The 18,608-nt window shown below is 37.9% G+C and overlaps 1 protein-coding gene across 3 annotated transcripts in view; it reads left to right on the top strand.

The window, feature by feature from the left end:
* The window catches only part of LOC121731569 (protein outspread), a 256,640-nt gene that overhangs the window by 106,018 nt on the left and 132,014 nt on the right, over nt 1-18,608 (top strand). For all 3 annotated transcript variants that reach the window (XM_042121053.1, XM_042121052.1, XM_042121054.1), the window contains exon 2: nt 11,994-12,074. In XM_042121053.1, the coding sequence (XP_041976987.1) occupies nt 11,994-12,074 (81 nt within the window). The remainder of the gene's footprint in view (nt 1-11,993; nt 12,075-18,608) is intronic.

Raw genomic sequence — 18,608 nt, 5'->3', positions numbered from 1 at the left:
GTTGCTGTTTTGTAGATGACTCTTTTTACTTTGCACCCGTCGATGTAATGAGGAAAATCTGATGATGTTCACATGTAATTTGTGTAAAAACATAATTATTATCACCGGAATCTTTATGTTTTTCTTGCTTTATGTGCATCTTCATAATTAAAATGTTTTATTTCCAGATCTTAAATGTGTTAATCTCAACCGTCGGTTTTCGGGTATTATGACGGTTAATTTTTTTGGTGGTGCTCCATGGTGCCACATAGACTGACTGATCACGCTGCGTACCTCGAATCAATCTTCGTATCCTGTCTGACCTCAGTATCCTTCACTTCACCTTCGCTTATATCTTTTTTATTGGCCGTAACAAAAACAATTCACGCTGCTATTTTATGTTTATTGCTATTGCGAGTGTATTAGTTTTGAACTCGCTAAACCTTCGTTTGATTCCTTTGCGTAAAAATTAAGTTTGTTATTATTTTTAGCAATATTCCGCGAAATAAACCTAAACCTTTAAGTGAATGAGTGAGTGTACGCATAGGCATGCGTACAGCACCTCCCTCCCACACTGCCTATGCGTACACTCGCATGCAAGAACCTGCAAACACCACCACCACACAAGCAATAATTTTGGCAAATCCGTGCAAGGCCCCTCACCACCATGCAGGTTGATGAAAACCTCGACGCGCGTTTCGCTTCAACACCGGAGCATCCTCAGGATGAGGACTCTACGAACAACGTCCGTCAAGTCATCCTTTGCGTTGTGAACTCGAAAAAAATCTTTAATCTACCAACAGCGTTTCGGGTACGCAATTCTCTTGTCGAGTATCACGGGAAGTGGATTGATGCTAAGATTTTTTCACAGGAGTTAAACAAATAAGATTTCGAACAATAGTCACGTTCATTGAAGTTAATCAAACAGCTAAACAAACAGCACAGATCAAGGTGAAGTGTGAGCCGAACAGTTCGAGATATTAACTGATTGACTTGTAAATGGCTGACGTGGGAACGACTGGAGAATGTCGAGGCCGACGAATACACGTTAAAATTCGCCTCGCATTTTGTGCCAGGATGTTGGGGCTTGCATCTCTACGACTAAATTCTTGGAGACTTCATCAGTCATCACTTTACATACGTGAGAAGCGAAGAAGGCTTTGCATATTCACAGGAGGATCAAGCATGAAGGTGTGTGAGAAACACATTTGACGAGGAATTTACATGCTTTCCTCAAAAGTTTCCATATGGAAGCCCTAAGTAAACAGCCATTATGCTTAGTACCTGACCTCCAGTTTAGGTTAACCATAAGCATTTATGCGTTCCCATTCGACTAATCTACATAACCATGGCCCCGTTTTCTCGCATAATGATTGACAATAAAAATTGCTAATACCCACTTAAACACTTGCCTCGGATATTCAAACCCGTTTGGGAACTTCCAATACTATTTATTGTACTGTTTATATCGGCTGATAAGAAAAATACGAATGCAAATCGCGTATTCTATTAGGTAAACTGGTCTCAAAGTATCTATTACAAGCTAAAATGAATGGAGAATTGATGTAAACAAATCCTATCTTTTATTTACTTAAAGCTGTATTCCTCAGTTCTTTTAAAAAAGAAACAAATCAGTTTAAAAGTAATGTAAGGAACATCCAGTTCGATAAAAATATAAAATGAGCTTGCTGTGCTGGTTTTAATGATGATACTAAACTGAATATTATATTATTTTCATCCATTTGTGGTTTTTGATGATACTTCTGAATCGTATGCGAATATGCCTTGTGGGGTCAACCTATAAAGTCCATGATTGGCAAAAAATGTCTACCCATGATTCAGAGCCACCAATTCTAAGAGAATGTCTCTCTAGGCTAGGAGAGATAGAAGAGGGGAGAGGCTGACGATGATGGATTTGGCCTAAGTGAAGCAAATGAAAGCGTAATTGGAATATTTATAGTATCGCGTCATCGGCATCTCTGACAGCTCCATCGCTCTGACAGCTCCGACCATGCGGACTAAGTGACGTGTCATTAACGATGCTTCTGACGGTCACAGAGGTGTAAATCTAGGGCTGTCAAAAGTTAGATCCTGTACAAAAGACCAAAGATCTTGACGTTTGACGACCTCTGTGGCTCAGTGGTGAGCGCGTTGGTAGCTCAAGCCGGGGGTCGCGCGTTCGAATCCCGCCGACGGAACAAAAAGTTTTTCAAAGTTCCTGGGTCATGGATGTGTATTAAATATGTGTATCATATAATAAAAATCTTAAATATATGTATAGTATAAAAAGTATTAAATATATATCCGTTGTCTGGTACCTGTAACACAAGTCCTTCAGGTACTTACCACGGGGCCAGACTGACGTGGTGTGAAGCGTCCATAGATATTATTATAAAAAAAAAAAAAGATCTGGTTTGCAATTATATCTGTCCCAAGAATGACCTTGAAGTCACTTGCAGAATAATATCCGGTCATACGCTAATTAAAAGAATTTTCAACTGGCTTGTAAGACCATTGTTTAGCTACTATGCTTATTTTCAAGTCTCTTCCAAATTCTAATAAATTATGCATAGTTCTTTGAGACTATAGAGTCTCAAAGAACTATGCATAATTAATTAGCTGGCTTGTCCCATACGGGACAAGCCAGCTATCTGTTACAGGGTTTGAAATCGAATATACGTCCAATGTGTTAAACTAGATCATATTTATCAGTCAGTCGCCAGCCCTACTTCCCGTAGATGTGATGTTTTGATAAGCGCAGATAATATTTTATGTCGGTTAAGTATGTGTGTTAATGCTTTTGTATTTGCATGTGGGTTAACGTTTTTTTTGACGTTTGTTTCATATGTTTTGTTTGTTCGTTTAGCTGTGGTTGTGGTGATTGCGGCGTAATGGGATTTTACGACCACTGGTGTTGTTGAGTCCAAGTTTTTGAATCAAGTAACTAGTCCATCAGCTTGAGGTTGCTTGCTTGAGGAGCATCGTTTTATTTAAATCAAGCATAAGAGAGTCTTGATCAAAAGACGAACAGGTACCAGAGACTGTTTTTCAAGTGACCTACTGTGGCTTCATTTAACAGACTTTTGTGACATTTTAAGAAATTGTACTTGGTCTGCTGATAATAAAAAAATAATGGAGCAGATAATTCAACGAAATCGACCGAGTTTAAGGACTCATTGATTAAGTCAAAATAAATAATGAGTTCCAAAAATCGAGTTAATGACATTATTAAGCGCGACATTTTGCAATTAGACCGTGTCCTTTCAACTCGGGCTGCGCTTGCGCCACATACGAGTGACCTTTGCATCGCCTGCTTCGGATTTATCATCAGGTTTTGGACATACCTTTACTTTAGTTTTTATAGCCCATTTTAATTATCCTCCACTTAAGACGCTGTCCCTACGGAGATGTCATAATTAACCGTTTTTAGAGTATTATTAACTCATAATTTGAAAGCTAGAAATTAAAAATACAGCAATAATCTTCAGCATGATATGAGCATTCCTTTCTCCGTTATTAATTCCCTATTTTTGTTTATGAACTTCCAAAGTAATATCAATTTATTTAAATTCAAGCATACATTCAGTATCTCTATAGTATTTACAAATTACGTATATTTGAAACACACGCTAATAGACCTACAATTTTTTAGGTAAATTTTGAACTAAGTTAAGTAAAAAAAATAGGATTTTGGTGGGATCTCGGCAACGCGCCAAATGTATGGTCAAGGTCGTTTGCTCAGGGGATGGCCTTAAGATAATCACAAGTCACCACAACCACGAGTTTATCTTTCAGGTAGTTTCTGTTATCTATTTTCATAATATTTTTTTTCCGCAATAGCGACAAAAGAAAACATCCTAACATCTTTTTGACACCATGTCAAATTTCTATCAAGTACCAACTGAGTTTAACCGCTGAAGACTTTTCTTTTCAAACATGGAGGGGTATATTATCATCCCCACCACTATAGCATTACGACAAACAGATGGGGTTGAGCTTAATACAGAAATGCCTTTTCTTTAATTGTGACGATACACAGGTGGGAGATGTTGATGACGATTCATTAAACGAAACAAAATGCAAGCCTTTCCCGGCGGAACTGTATTGGATTCCAAAATGTCCGCTCCATTGAAGTTAATCCATTAGCAGGGTCATTACTGTTATTTTCTAATGCATTAACCGAACTATCGGCATGGGCACAATTAGCGACGCTTAAGGGTTTCCGTGCAAATCTTGATAATTACCACGTCTGGGGAGCACCAGAGGACTTCCAACCTTAACTCGCACTGCTAAGGTTGAGCTTTAAACGGCGAAGCGGCCAAGATAAATCATTGGAAAGTGAAACGTGCACCTGATGGTTTCTTTGGGCTGCGGCGTTCTTTTTGATTCAGTGAGAGTGGTCTAGATATGATAATTGTGCCGGTAGCGTGGCCGTGACGCGTGCTCGGAACCACGGGTTGTCGAATTGGTCTGCTGTTTGTGCTGCTGTGCTGGTACCAGTTACGGTCACCTTTGGTACCAAAAAAAGATACGGTAAAGCAGTGCTTATGCAGTTGCATTACAGAGCTTAGACACATATACCTAATTTCCGCTAGTAATTTTCTCTTTTATTGTCTTCGATCGTAGAGTTAATACAAAACAACGTCGGAAGCAATTAATCATCGACATTATCGCCATAAACCTTGAGAGCCTAAGTGTTTGAAGGCCTACTTTAATTTGGAGCAATTTTAATGTTTATTTAATTTGTGTTAAAGTTGATTATATTGATATTTAACGCAAGTAATTAAAGATAATGTCAGAAAAATGTAAACAGACCGGTCTCTGGCGGTGTTTATGAAATCAACACCGATAACAATATCAATTATGTCGAACGGTAGACTTTCTTTTTGCCTTATACGTATGAATAGGAACATACGTTGCATGCATTTTATACACGGTGTCTGCAGTTTTTTGACAAGAGTTTATTTTGAGGAACGTACCAATCAACAACGCTATTGAAAAGACTCTGAACTCCGATTAACGTTTTAGAAACTGGGCATTGGTCAGCTATTTATTTCTTGCTAATTTTAGAAGTATAGTCTCTAGTAAGAGACACATTATTTATCATAATGATCATGTACAAATCGATTAGTAAAATAAAATTTTCTAGAAGTGACCCCTGCAGGTAGAGTTCTGTAGGTACTACTTGTAGGTGCTTCGGCCATTATCATAATCGCTACACAACATTTATATTAAAACCAAAAAATAATAGCAGTAACTTACCTGCTAACTGAACTTATTTTCTGTTTCTCCCTTCTATTCAACCTATTCAACAAATAACTTCGAGTTGAAGTAGTTGCTAATATAAAGTGTTTGTCGAAAGTCGTGATCCTATCAATACTCGCCATTCTTCTCGAACAATCTTCATGGCGTCTCGTGAGAAAGTGACATCTTTGTTGATTTTTCTATTATTTTGCGCCCGATTTGAGATTCTATTAGGGTTTTTGTTTAGCTCGTTTTCTCTTGATTATCTGTTCAATCGATGTTGCTGTCGTAATGTTGAATTTAATGTTTATTTGTTACGATTTGTTTGGGTTTTATAACGTTGAGATTACGTGCTTTGAGTCTAAAGTCATAATTATCGTTAAGCTGGTCGACATCATCAGAACGGTGTTGGACATCAGCATTGGTTGCTTTTGACTGTTTTCTTTAATCTTCGACTACAATTATTATTAGTATCGTCAAAAATTCGCAAGTGTCTACGTAGTGCACAGCAGGATTTCGATGCCAGTAGACTTTAATGAAATGTTTACTGTATCACTATAGATACAGTCCTACAGACTTATGGATTAAACATAGACTAATATTCAAAATGATTAACGCTCAGTTCAACATTCCCGGAGCCAAGACGTGGATATATGGACCGCGCCTCGTTCGCACCTCCCATAACTCAAGGCCTAGCCCTCCCCCGGCGTCCACAAATCATTGGCTAGGTTGCCTAGGTTGCCTAGGGAGCTAGACTTTCTCCGCGGCCCTCCGATGAATGATTAACTCGTGCAGACTCCCGGGCGCCTATCGACGAAAGTGCAAGTCGCTTCTCACGACCTTCGTTGCCGTTGCCTTTGCACCTGAGGACCAATTCGCGCGATTGTTGCTTAATGCGATATCATCCAAGTGTCAGCGCATCATCGCGCAGTATAATTATATAGTAACCCAGCTGTCACTTGTACGGTATATTGCGCTTTGCGATTTAAAGTTATCTGGAATCATGTTACTGTGTGCGTGCGCCTGATTCGGGAAATGGTCTACCATGTGTGTGGGTTTTGCTTACCAATAAATTAGTGTAGACAATCGCTAGCGCAAGGCGATAGCATGCCTGTAATGATTCTGGAACCCTGGTGTGGAATTGTTCATGTTATCCTTCAGAAATTACTTTAATAGAGACTCTACCAACTTCGCACTTTCTATAGTGTTTTATCTCACGTAATTTCGCACCCGCAATCAAAGTTTCTATAAAATATAGTAATTTATTACTTTCTATAGTTAATAATTACAGTTTAATTTAGGTACTAATAAATTAATATATTTTTGTATGATTAGAAATTTTATAGAGGCTTTAGAGCCCTATCTTATCTTATATCTTTAAATATATATAATTGGAATCTCGGAATCGGCTCCAACGATTTTCATGAAATTTAGTAGGTATATAGGGGGTTTCGGGGGCGATAAATAGATCTAGCTAAAAATCATTTTTAGAAAATGTCATTTTATTCATGTTATATCGAATACCGAGCAAAGCTCGGTCAAATAGCTAGTATAAAATTATTCAAGACGGTAGAAAACGCATTGAAATGCTGATGCAACGAAAATTTATTTTAACGAAATAAAATCGAGATTAATGTGTGTGATATATTTTTAATGTTCCTTAGTTTTATCGTTTTTATCTCAACATGAAATGTACTTAGATTAGTATCTTATATCTAACGATCTTGCCCTGCTGTCTCGAAACGTGGTATGACATAATGACTTGAAATTTAAATATGTGCCTATTAATTTTCAAGTTAATTAGCAAGTTAAGAACATGGCTAATAAAAGTTTTGATATGCCGCACAAAAATTACGTAATGACTATATAAATATTATTTATCGTAAGAGGGGAATATTCTTAGGTCACACGTTGTGCTTTAAAATTTACCCTTCCTAAGTAAGGAAGGGTAAATTCTTCCCTCCTTGCCTTTCTAATCGATGAACTATTATAACAAACTAGCTATTTGACCAAGCTTTGCTCGGCAACGAACAAAATGACATTTTCTAATAAGAAATTTAAAAAAAACCCCGCCAAACAACTTTAAAAAGTAATGAAATAATATTTTCTGCCTTTAAGTTCAAATAATTCCTAACTTCGCTGTGAACTGATCCTTAAACTATAATGTTATGTGAAACCTCAAATCAAACATCTACATTAGCGGTCCCCCGACACACCTTGACAACAATTATGGACTAAAATATTACTTTACACAAGTTAGGAATTATTTGAACTTAAAGGCAGAAAATATTATTTCATTACTTTTTAAAGTTGTTTGGCGGGGGTTTTTTTTAAATTTCTTATTAGAAAATGTCATTTTGTTCGTTGCCGAGCAAAGCTTGGTCAAATAGCTAGTTTGTTCATCAACAAATACAAGTTGCTAACGGCCTTTCATGAACCAGATAAACCCTGATTGTCCAGCACTGAGCAGGCTGATGATGATGAATTATAGCTAAGAACACTCTCGATCATGTCAGCTTTCAAATAAAAAAAACTAGATCAAAATCGGTCCATCCGTTTGGATGCTACGATGCCACGGACAGATACACACACAGACAAATAGACAGACAGACAGACACGTCAAACTTATAACACCCCTCTTTTTTGTCGGGGGTTAAAAATGATTCCTAGCTAGATCGATTTATCGCCCCCGAAACCCCCTTTATACTAAATTTCATGAAAATCGTTGGAGCCGATTCCGAGATTCCAAATATTATATATTATACAAGAATTGCTCGTTTAAAGATATAAGATTAACTATTAGTAGACCTGTCGGTTACTGGACCTGTTTGTTAGGACAAGCGTGTGGCTTAGTTTCCAACTACTGTTGTACCGTAACCCGTAACCCGTAGCCCGTAAATCAATTGTTTACGGTCGGTTTTGAGGTCGGCCAAGGTGTCACGCTATTCACCACGCGTGAGTAACACTATTTATTATCTGCTAGAACTTATAACTTATTGTGAATTCATCTATCATACAATTACGTGTGGTTATGCTGTTAAGGCACTTACATACGAAGAGGCTGATCGATTCAAATAGACTGATAGCAGGCCGACCTGACCGGCTACGTACGGAATACGGGATTGAACGAAAGGAGTCCGCTCAGTTTGACCTGAGATCAGTCCGACCGGAAAAATCGGCCTCCCCATATAAGGTATCTTTGAAAGTGAAGAAAATTAACAGTTTTAATGGATGTAAGGATTTAAATATCTTGTTAAAATTTTCACACAGCTTTTATGAGAGACATTGGTGTTTCCTAAAAAACTTTTTTATGGTTTTTAGATTATTAGTTTAACTATTTATAGTTTTGCGATAGGTTGTTGAAACCTCATGAAATTGGAGCCCTATTAAGGACACCGATAGTATCTGCGCAGGCGCAGGTATTGTCGCCTAACGGTGGTACCAGTTCTGCGGACCCTGGTCCCCGACACACATAGGACCCCATAGATCATGGGACCTGTTAGGCAGATCTACAGCAAAAAACATACATAATAGTTATAGTAAATTCCAAAACAAACAATTTTTAACATAAAGTTTCCCAAAACAGCTGGTGCCGATTTTATCGGGTAGGTAGGAGACTTGGCCAGAATCTGTTTTTCTTACTCCTGTTAATGGTGGTCCACCTAAAATTTTTTCGCATCTTACATCATTGACTACATAATGCAATCGGCATGTATTTTTGTATTTTGCACGCGTATTTTTGTAATTTGTTGTAAAGCGGTTTTTGCCTCTTTTCTTGTCGCGAACAGCTTTGCCGAATCATAAAAATATTTCACAAGCCAACTTTTTGACTGACCAAAAGTTCAAACGTTCTAGTTCAACAAACATACGCGGTGTGAATCATAATAGAATAACAATTTGTATGGAGCGATAACGGTAGCTAGGTGATGACATAGGTGTTGTTTTGTCCGGTACCGTTCTACGTGGTGGGGACGACGCTTAAATTCGTATTATGTACGAGCTAGGAAACGAAGATATGGCATAAGATGGGAAATGGACAGAGGCGGTGGAGATAAGAAAATGAATAACGTTGTAACTTGTAGCAAAAGTAAAATAAGTACATGGCATACAATGCTTACACAAAAAAGCTCCTGCTATCTGTAAAAAATTTTGCTCCTGCTATCTGTATTATGCGTACCAGAGGATGGACAACGCCGCCGTGGCCGGCCTCGAAAAAGATGGCGCGATGAGCTTGACAAATACGAGCCAGCTTGGCCTACGGCTGCGTTGGATCGAGAGAACTGGAAGCAAGCTGGACAGCATAGGCTCTTAATAATAATAATAATCTTTATTAAATTTTGCCCACTATGCTTGGTTTCTGAGATTTTTGACCAGGATTTATCTATTCACTAGCGATTTGATTGGCTGACATCGAAACATTGTGATACCGATAGCTCCTGTCAAAAAACCGAGCCCAAGTGCCAAAGTAATATTTTTTATGTTTAGATGCGTCAAAAACAAGTTTAATTTAATCACAAATCATATTATGAATGGGTAATTAAAATGAATCACAAATTATAATGTGAATGGGTAATTCCCGTGTACATTTAATTTAATTGTTATAAAATGCTGATGCTGCTGGTGTGTATGTGATGTTTAACAATATCCTCAAAATTTCCATAATATTGTGGCCATAGCGTCAACGTAATAATTTTCCTTAAGTCTTGCCCTTATGTAGAAAGGCCTATTTAATTCGTCGGATCGTCGGACCTCGTGCACGTACACGGGAGTGTACAAAACGAATCCAGTCAAATCGGCCTGCTTCAGTACGAACGTATTCAATCGGCCTTTCCGTTTATGACCTCCATTATACGAGATAGCTCATCGATGACATGACTCTTCCGATGCCCTATATGAGTACTCAAATTCGCTATCGAAATGATCAAATGCATTATGCAACTTGACCACAGGCATACCTTATATCATATTGCATACATTATATAACATGACGAGATATTTTTCATTCTGTATACGTCACGATGACGCGTGCGCAGTGATTATATCGAGGATCTACTTATGATTGATCTGTACTGTGGCTTCCTGGAATCCTTTTCGAGAGCCGCACGTAGTACATGACCAACGAGATGTAGATTAGGTACATGTTTTGATGCTGGCAGGGTGGCGGTTGTGCATTCCGCGTGTCTCGTGGCTCTGCCTTAAGCGAAGAGCAGGAACACCGTTGGGGTTTTAGCGGGTATGCCCGGATGCGGCCCTCAGCCCAGAGAGTCCCACATACCCCGGTAGTCCTCTCCAGACTGCCGCGATGCGTAAACACATTTCCCCAACGCAAAAAAAGCTACGCAGGAGTAATTTATAGCGCCTAGCCTACCTAGCATACGCCAACGAGATATCTCACTCTCGAGATAATTAAATTTGACATTATGAGACGAGTAGTTACTCGTCTCATAATGTCAAAATCTCGACATTATCTCGACCAAACTTTATGAAAATGTGTTATTTCAATGATAGATCTACGCGAAAAAAAATGTTTGTCATGAAGAGACAAACCATCAAACATCGAGAAAATATGTAGAGTGAGATATCTCGTTGGCGTATGCTAGGTAGGCTGGTATGTTCACAAGAGAGTAATCTTATGAGATTACTCTCTTTCACTCTCGCTACCCAGTAGGACGGATCAAATGATGAGCCAGGATGTCATTTTAAATACCCATTCGTCACATCCTTAACGTCAGACAATAATTAGGTGGTTCTCCATTGTCATTACCTTTCGAAATAACCTTTTGCTCACTTTACTCTTACGTCGTTTCTTATATTATTATCGTCTTCATTAGCCTTTGCGTTACCATCTAAAAGGCTGGCAACGCAAAGGCTTATGAAGACGATAATAAAAGTTATCTCGAAATGCTATGCTAACAATCTGTACCACTCTGGCCGTGACCGCTCGAAGATCGAAAAACACATTAAGTACATGTAATTTACTCGGCTGTGCTCGTGACGTAACGAGGTCACTGACCAGCCGTGACAGTACAGACGTAACATTAAAATTATTCACAACATTAGCACAACGATCTTTTGTGTTCCTTGGAGGTTTAAATCACCCAATTCGTCGCTAAGCCCTTTAGGAGGATTTTGTCAATGTTCCTGACTCTGAGTTTTATACATTACCCAATGCGTTGCTTAGCACAAAGCGCAAATCTTCGGAGGGATTTTTAAATGTTAATTTTATACGCTCAAGTAAAATTCTAAACGTCTTATTTTATATTTTATCTGATTACTCCACGAAAACTACGTTTGTATCTATTTAGATCAAAGCTTTTACTTTTGAGAATTGACCAGGTGGTCACCTACTTAAAGTAATTACCAACAAGTTTGAAACAATGAGCGAGAAACATAGTTTTTGTGGTTTGGGAAGCAAATTAACATTCGGCCTATTTTAGGTGTAATTAGCTAAGGTAACTGTATTTGTAGTAGTCACGGTAGACCTGTTGAAGTAAAGCAATTGTTAAATAACGTTTTGGTGGCAACAGAAACCTGTTTGGGCTAAAAAATTTAAAGACAATAATATGATATCTTACCATTGACATCAGAAGGTCTAAAATGACCGCTATCGCATTACTCATTCATAATAATATGAAACATCGTATCTAATAATGTATGAAAAATAATAATTATATTAACCTCCGAAGACATTTTAGATTCCTTGGACGAACTCATTAGATGAATTTTAGTTTGGTACGAATATACAGCTAATGATGATGTTTTGTCCACAGGCCAGCAGGAAAATATCAAAATGCGGCTATCTGTTCGTGGCGCCGGGATGGGACTTCTCAAATCCGCTCTACAGAACAAAGGTAAGTCTCTTTCAAAATCTACTAGATTAATCGTTCAAAAGCAATTATCCTAATTATTGTTATTGAAATCATTCATCAAATTACTTAAATAGTACCTAGTCTCCAGGTAGAAGTCAGAACTTAATATTGGAAGGAAATTAAAAATAGCTGGGCTGTCTGATAAACTGTAACTTCGATTTTAATATTCGCTTCGTGCTGATGATGACAGTTAGATGGAAGACCATTTGGCGATTAAATTATTTGCAATCCTCGAACACGAAGAAAAATAAAAGTAACCTTAGTATTTGAATCGTTGAAATAAAACGATTTTAAATTAATGAAATTTATTGTTGATCGTTTATTTGCTGACCCTCGTCGCTTACTTATTTCAATTCAAACGATGTTCTCGAAAATGTATTGTTATGATACCGCGGGTCCAATAACATAAAACTGATCGAAATGCAAATACACGTAGAGGTGGGGGTAAGGATTTGGAAGAGGGAATTTTAGTAACGAATCATTACACAATCAGAGTCTTGGATCTTTTCGTCAAAGCGTGGACTTCGTAAATAATATACTCTTCGTCTGTTCCAACGCGGTGCCTGACCCGGCGATAAAAAAAGAAAATTATTAACACATTTCTCAACAATAAATAAGAAATTTACAATTCTCTCGGACGCGTGAATTGATAAAACTCCGTCCGTGATTAATATTGGTCTGCCATCTTCAATTTACTCCTCGAGGCGGTCGGGAGGTTTTTGACACTTTTTGGCGCCGAATGTCGGTCCCCTGCCGAACCTTATCGCGATCCTGATTCGGCGTTTCGATCGTTTGCATAATACGACAATAATTCGCGTGCACATCGTACCGTGAATTTCGATCATCGTTTTGGAAATCGATTGTATCGATGTTTTTTATTTCTAGGAACCTCGACGTTACAGCTCTTTTGTTTTCAGAAACATTTAAATATTTTTCGGACACTTGAAGCTTTTAATAATTGTTGACTCCTCTTTCGTTAAATACGCGTTTCGTTTTTAGAATAAAGTTGACGACCGAAGTCTGAAGATAAAAAGAAACAACACGAAACCAAATCATTTATTTTTAGATTATTCTGTCTGTCTGCGTGTTTGCACGAGCATGCACCACTTTAACACGAAAGCACGAAATCGGATGCAGTTTTCGCTGGTCCGGTTTGAAATTAGTATGCTTTTATCTCGATTTGGCAGGAGTCGTTCATTTCTTACAAGCCTGTGGGCAAAAGAATTGATTAAGCAAATGACTTCCTAAGAATTAGATTAATGATAACGGCATTAACAGTTTTAAAAATGGCTATTTTTATCTGCAACCGATTTGTAATCTTTGCTTTTTTGCTTTAACACTGACACTTTAACCTATTTCAAATCTCAATATCTAACACCCGTTCCTAGATGGAACTTCGTGAGCCAGTCCACACGGGCGCTGCGTCATCACAGCGCGGCGTTATTACGAAGCAGTCTTCAACACCCCCTCCCGATTCGTCTCGAGGGCTGCTGGTGTGCGTTGTACACTGCTGTCACGACTTAGCGCGCCGTGTGAACACCTTGGTTATCTTAATATATATATTTCTTGTGTGCGTGTGTATGTGACTGAACTCCTCCTAAACGACTGGACCAATTTTGATGAAATTTTTTGTGTGTGTTCGTGGAGATTCGAGAATGGGTTAGATTTACAGTTTGGTCTACTGGAAAATGTTTTTTCAATTAATTTCTTATTTATAAGGAGTTGTTGATTTTGGAATGTTTTACATTAGATCCGGCGGACGGCGCTATCATCGCATTCAATATTATTCTATTTCAATTTTAGTTTGTCCTGACAGATGGTGCTACGATTAATTTGAAAAAAATTTTGTTATTCAATTCATGTGCTGATTAAAATATTAAATAAATAACACATAGGCTACAATTTTAACCGACTTTCAAAATGGGGGAGGTGTTATGTTCGTTTTCTTATATTCAACGATTACTCCGCCGTTTGTTAACCGATTTTCAAAATTTTTCTTTTGGTATATAGGGTATCATCCCAATTTGGTATTATATTCAGAAAAGTGGTGATCTGATGAAGGATCCATAAGTAATCGAGGGAACTCCTCAAAACTTATAGGGAAACATATGGTGACTTCGGTTTCGTGAGAAGTATTCTAAGCATATGCTACCAACAAGTAAGATTTTGCACCGAGGTATACCTGGTATACCGTGGTTCGGAAGGTGCTGAGAGAATTCCTGATTCTTTATAGATACAAGTTTGGGAGTTTCGGCGTTGTTTTAAGAACAGAAAGCATATGCTACTATGCAAATTACATTCTTCATCATCATCATCATCATCATCATCACTACCATATTATACCATTTCATAGTCTTTTAGATCGAGACTCGAGTTTGTCAAGCGATAATTAAAAAAAATCTATATCTACCTAATATTATAAACCTGAAGAGTATGTTTGCTTGAACGCGTCAATCTCAGAAACTACAGGTCCGATTTAAAAACTTATCTCAGTGTTAGATAGATCATTTATCGAGTAAGACTCATCATTTATCGAGAAGGTTATATTATATTATTACTCTAAGACTAATACGACAGAAGAAACTCAGGAAAATGTGGGAAAAACGGGGGAAATATTTTTTATGGGAAAATGGACCTACGGATTCTGTAAAATTTCTAATTTACGCGGGCGAAGCCGCGCGGGACATCTAGTTTGTATGTAAAACAACGCAACGGCAGTGCTGCGTCGACGCAACGCTGACGCAACGCCCGTGTGGACTGGCTCTAAGTAAAGAATTTATCTGTAAATTATTTTCACATCCAAAGTTAAAATTAAACTATGCAATGTAGTTTCTTTATTCCTTGGTAGATTTTCAATGCTACGGGGCCATATTTATTATGCTTTCCAACAGCTATTTCATCTTTATCTGGACCATCACCACCCATGTTTCTACGACCATGTTATTGTTTGCACCGCATTACTGGATCTCAATATTCATCACCCACCTCGAAGGCTCTATCTGGTCTATCATCAAAGGCCACGGGGCCGTGTAATTAAAGAAGCGATCCTCACTGGAGCCGCCACATTTGCATAAAAAGGGGGCGGTGCGATCTCCGCCATGTTCCAGATCGATAATATCTGAATTTCTCCGGCGCGAGCCTTTGAGGTGTCAATATGATGAGTCATTGTTAGGCCTATCGTTTAGTCCAAGTTGCTAAGCTCGGGATGATCCTTATGTGGTCGGCGTAAAGGTCATGTGAAAGGTAGAATGAATTGGAACGGGACTCTCTAGATGCACCCGATCTGGTTATAATAACCGGGATTTTGTTTAGGACTTTCAAGTTGAGGATAACGCAATATTTTATGGTTAAGTTATCTGCGTTGTAACATTATTTAATTTCGCAAAATTTTATTATCTGCTATCTAATAATTCTCTTCCAGATGTTTATCTCAACTTAATTTCAAGATAGTTCTTCCCTCTTGATTGAAGTCTGCCAACCTCCCTAGTCTTAAAGGACGCCCGCGGGCGCAAGTTGTCTCGATGGTATATTATTACGGAAGGCTCGTGCACCGTTACAGAAACAAGTGGAATGCTCACCTGATGCTGACACCTTACGCAGGTGTCATGGTATATGGACATGACAGGTGTATTGTCCTGAATCAATAATTACTAGTACACTTTCTCCATTATTTGACGAGTTGAATAATTATGTAGCGACAGGAATGCGCGTGCCGCCTGTTGACTATTTATGTAAAGCCATGTTCACACTACGGACAAACCTTGTAAAACAATGTTTTATGTCGTCCTATTTATGACTTTTAAGGTACTTCAAGGACTTACTTCAGATGCTATATACATGCTAACTGTACGCGATATACCTAATTACTAAAAATATTTAGAAATAAGCCTTCATGAGAAACCCGTTAGCACTACGAACCAGTAGGCCTACATTTTTAGAAATTACGTCCTGTCCTACTAATCATACTAATCATCCTCCGTCTTACGAATTTTCGATCTGGGTCCTGGCGCGATTTTAAAGTTTTTTACCCGCCCCAAAATCCCAACACCGCTCAAGAGGTTGTCATTTTAACAACAAAATATTATAATGATCATGTAATTAATACAATGTAAACAAACAATAGATCGATATCTGAAATGCTAACCATTCGCCATAGTTCGAATGTCGATCGGCGGTCGTGAGTTACCCAAAGCCGTTTATTTATAAGCTATAAACGAATAATATTTGGCAATAGCTTCGATTTTGCAGTTCCGCAATGCAATAAGAACAACTTCGGTAAATTGTATGAAGAAATCCTCAAATATTGTACTGTAGAGTTTTAGTCAAATAGGATTGTCTTCAGACTAAGTACTAACAATGTTATTTGCCCTAAAAGTTTTTTCTTTTTAATTCCATATACTGGAAAGGTAAGAGATGGATCTTTCATGATATTTTTCATTTCTTTGAAGAGTTTTTGAGAACTTCTTGAACTTTTGGGATGGGTTAAAAATGTTATACTCGCCTCAGATCAAGGAGCCGTAAGACGTAGGGACTAGGGAGATCACCGGTGAAATGGCTTTAGTGAAACACTTGATTTTTACCTTCTTTGTCCTTTTGACTCTACATAAAGAGTGAGGCCTACAGCTTTCTGTTGAAATACTTGAGTGACATTAGTCCCTAGGCTGATGATGTTGTAAACAAGCCTCATGTGGTTAGGAACACGTTTATAGGATGTCGTCAAAAACACATTACGTATGGTGTAAGCGTTTATTGCTTACAACATTGTGCCGCCGTTAGTTTGCTACTGGTGAATGTTTTCTGTGTTCCTATTCTCGAAGTATTTGCAAGTTTTCTTTATTAGATACAGTTTGAACACGAAGAAAGTTCTTAGTTTTGTTTGGTGCTGCTTAAGCAAGGAGCATAATAGCTCTACCATGTTTTACTAGCTGCGCAAACAATTTAGTAGTGTTTTTTTTGGGCAAAGGCATACGTTAGGGACTTGCTAAAGCTGTCTTAGAACCTGCAAAGAAATTGGTCACAAGGAGTATTAATTATCCATTTAATTTAAATTTTATTGCATTATCCTTCGATCGCGGATTCTTAGGAAATCTATTGTTACTCTATTGTTGTCGCGGTCACCGATGTCCTTATGGGGCTTGATAGGTCAATTTTGCTGTTTGATAGGAAACAGGCTAGATGGAACTATGCTACATTAAATAGTGGAATCTTCCTGAACCATGTTTTATTTAAATCTGGGCAAACAACACATTACCAGCGTCATTAATTACCTCTGTTCTCTCTACTCTACGTTTTCTGTACTTCGTCTTTCTCTTTCTACTTCCAACCCTCATAATTTAATTAGTTCTCTTTCTTTTTCTGCTTCTAGCCCAAGTGACTAATGTATTTTCCGGCAATTTGTCGTTCTCGCTGTTATTGACGATTGCGAAACAATGAATTTCCTAAGCTTTCTACGGCGCAAGTGGCTTGTTAAGTAGTGCAAGTTGTACGCACGAGCGGGTACGTTTCTTTTGCTGCGCGTGCACACTCCGCGACTATCACGATACACACTCAGAATTCGCTACTACATTGTTGTATTTAAATCTTATGCATGTATTTTATATTAGTTTCACTGTCGTATAATTTTGTATTAAAATTTAGTTACCCCTTTGTATTCATAACATAAATAAATTTAAAAACTCTTTGATGAATGCCTTTCAAACCACTTAGCACTCTCTCCTGTAACTCAAATATTAGTCATTTTGTTATCTCTGTTAATAACTTTATCATTGTTATCTTTGTCTAATATCATTTATTAAAGTGTAATAATTTGTCACTCAATTTGTAATGATGTGTACGCCTATAATTGGTACATACATCAGATCTTTACTTTGCTTAATTATTTTATATGTGTATCAATGTATGTACTGTTGGTGAACCTTATTAAAGTAAATAAATAAAAATTCCCTTGTCTCTTTTGCTTAAAGCTACAAGGCACAAACTGCTAAGGTTAGGTACCTACCTAGATTTAATCGAGTACGTTTATTGCCTCTTCCTAAGTGTTTAACCCGATTTTTATGATATTTGTGTGCTTATCGGATAGATCTGAAAATCGGCTAAATGTAATGAGTGGTCCTTCTTTGTTTTGGACAAAAATGTCGTATTAATTTTTTCATGACAAAACAATATTTGCAGGGTCAATTAGTTGACCTAAGTGTCTATACAAAATGAATGGCCTAGTCTGTACGTCGTAACCGCCGACGGTGTGACCCACTGCGTTGATTGTCATTGCCTGATTGTCATTAGAAAGTTATTGGTTGTTTACTCGAGTGTCGGGTGCTATTACCGAGATTACGATGTAGGTGCTATTTTTAACATCTAATGACTTTGATTATACAATGCCAGATGTTTCATCTTCTGGGGTAGAATTTGGTTATGTTGATCCTACACTAGCTGACCCGGTAATTGTAGTTTTCCCATATTTGTTTCAGTTACAAATTTTGGTCGATTTTTAGATACACGATAGGCACATCGAAATCG

The sequence above is a fragment of the Aricia agestis genome, chromosome 11 (assembly GCF_905147365.1).
Source record: "Aricia agestis chromosome 11, ilAriAges1.1, whole genome shotgun sequence".
NCBI lineage: Eukaryota > Metazoa > Arthropoda > Insecta > Lepidoptera > Lycaenidae > Aricia > Aricia agestis.
The sequence above is the reverse complement of the archived record's forward strand: the minus strand, read 5'-3'. Positions and strand labels throughout refer to the sequence as shown.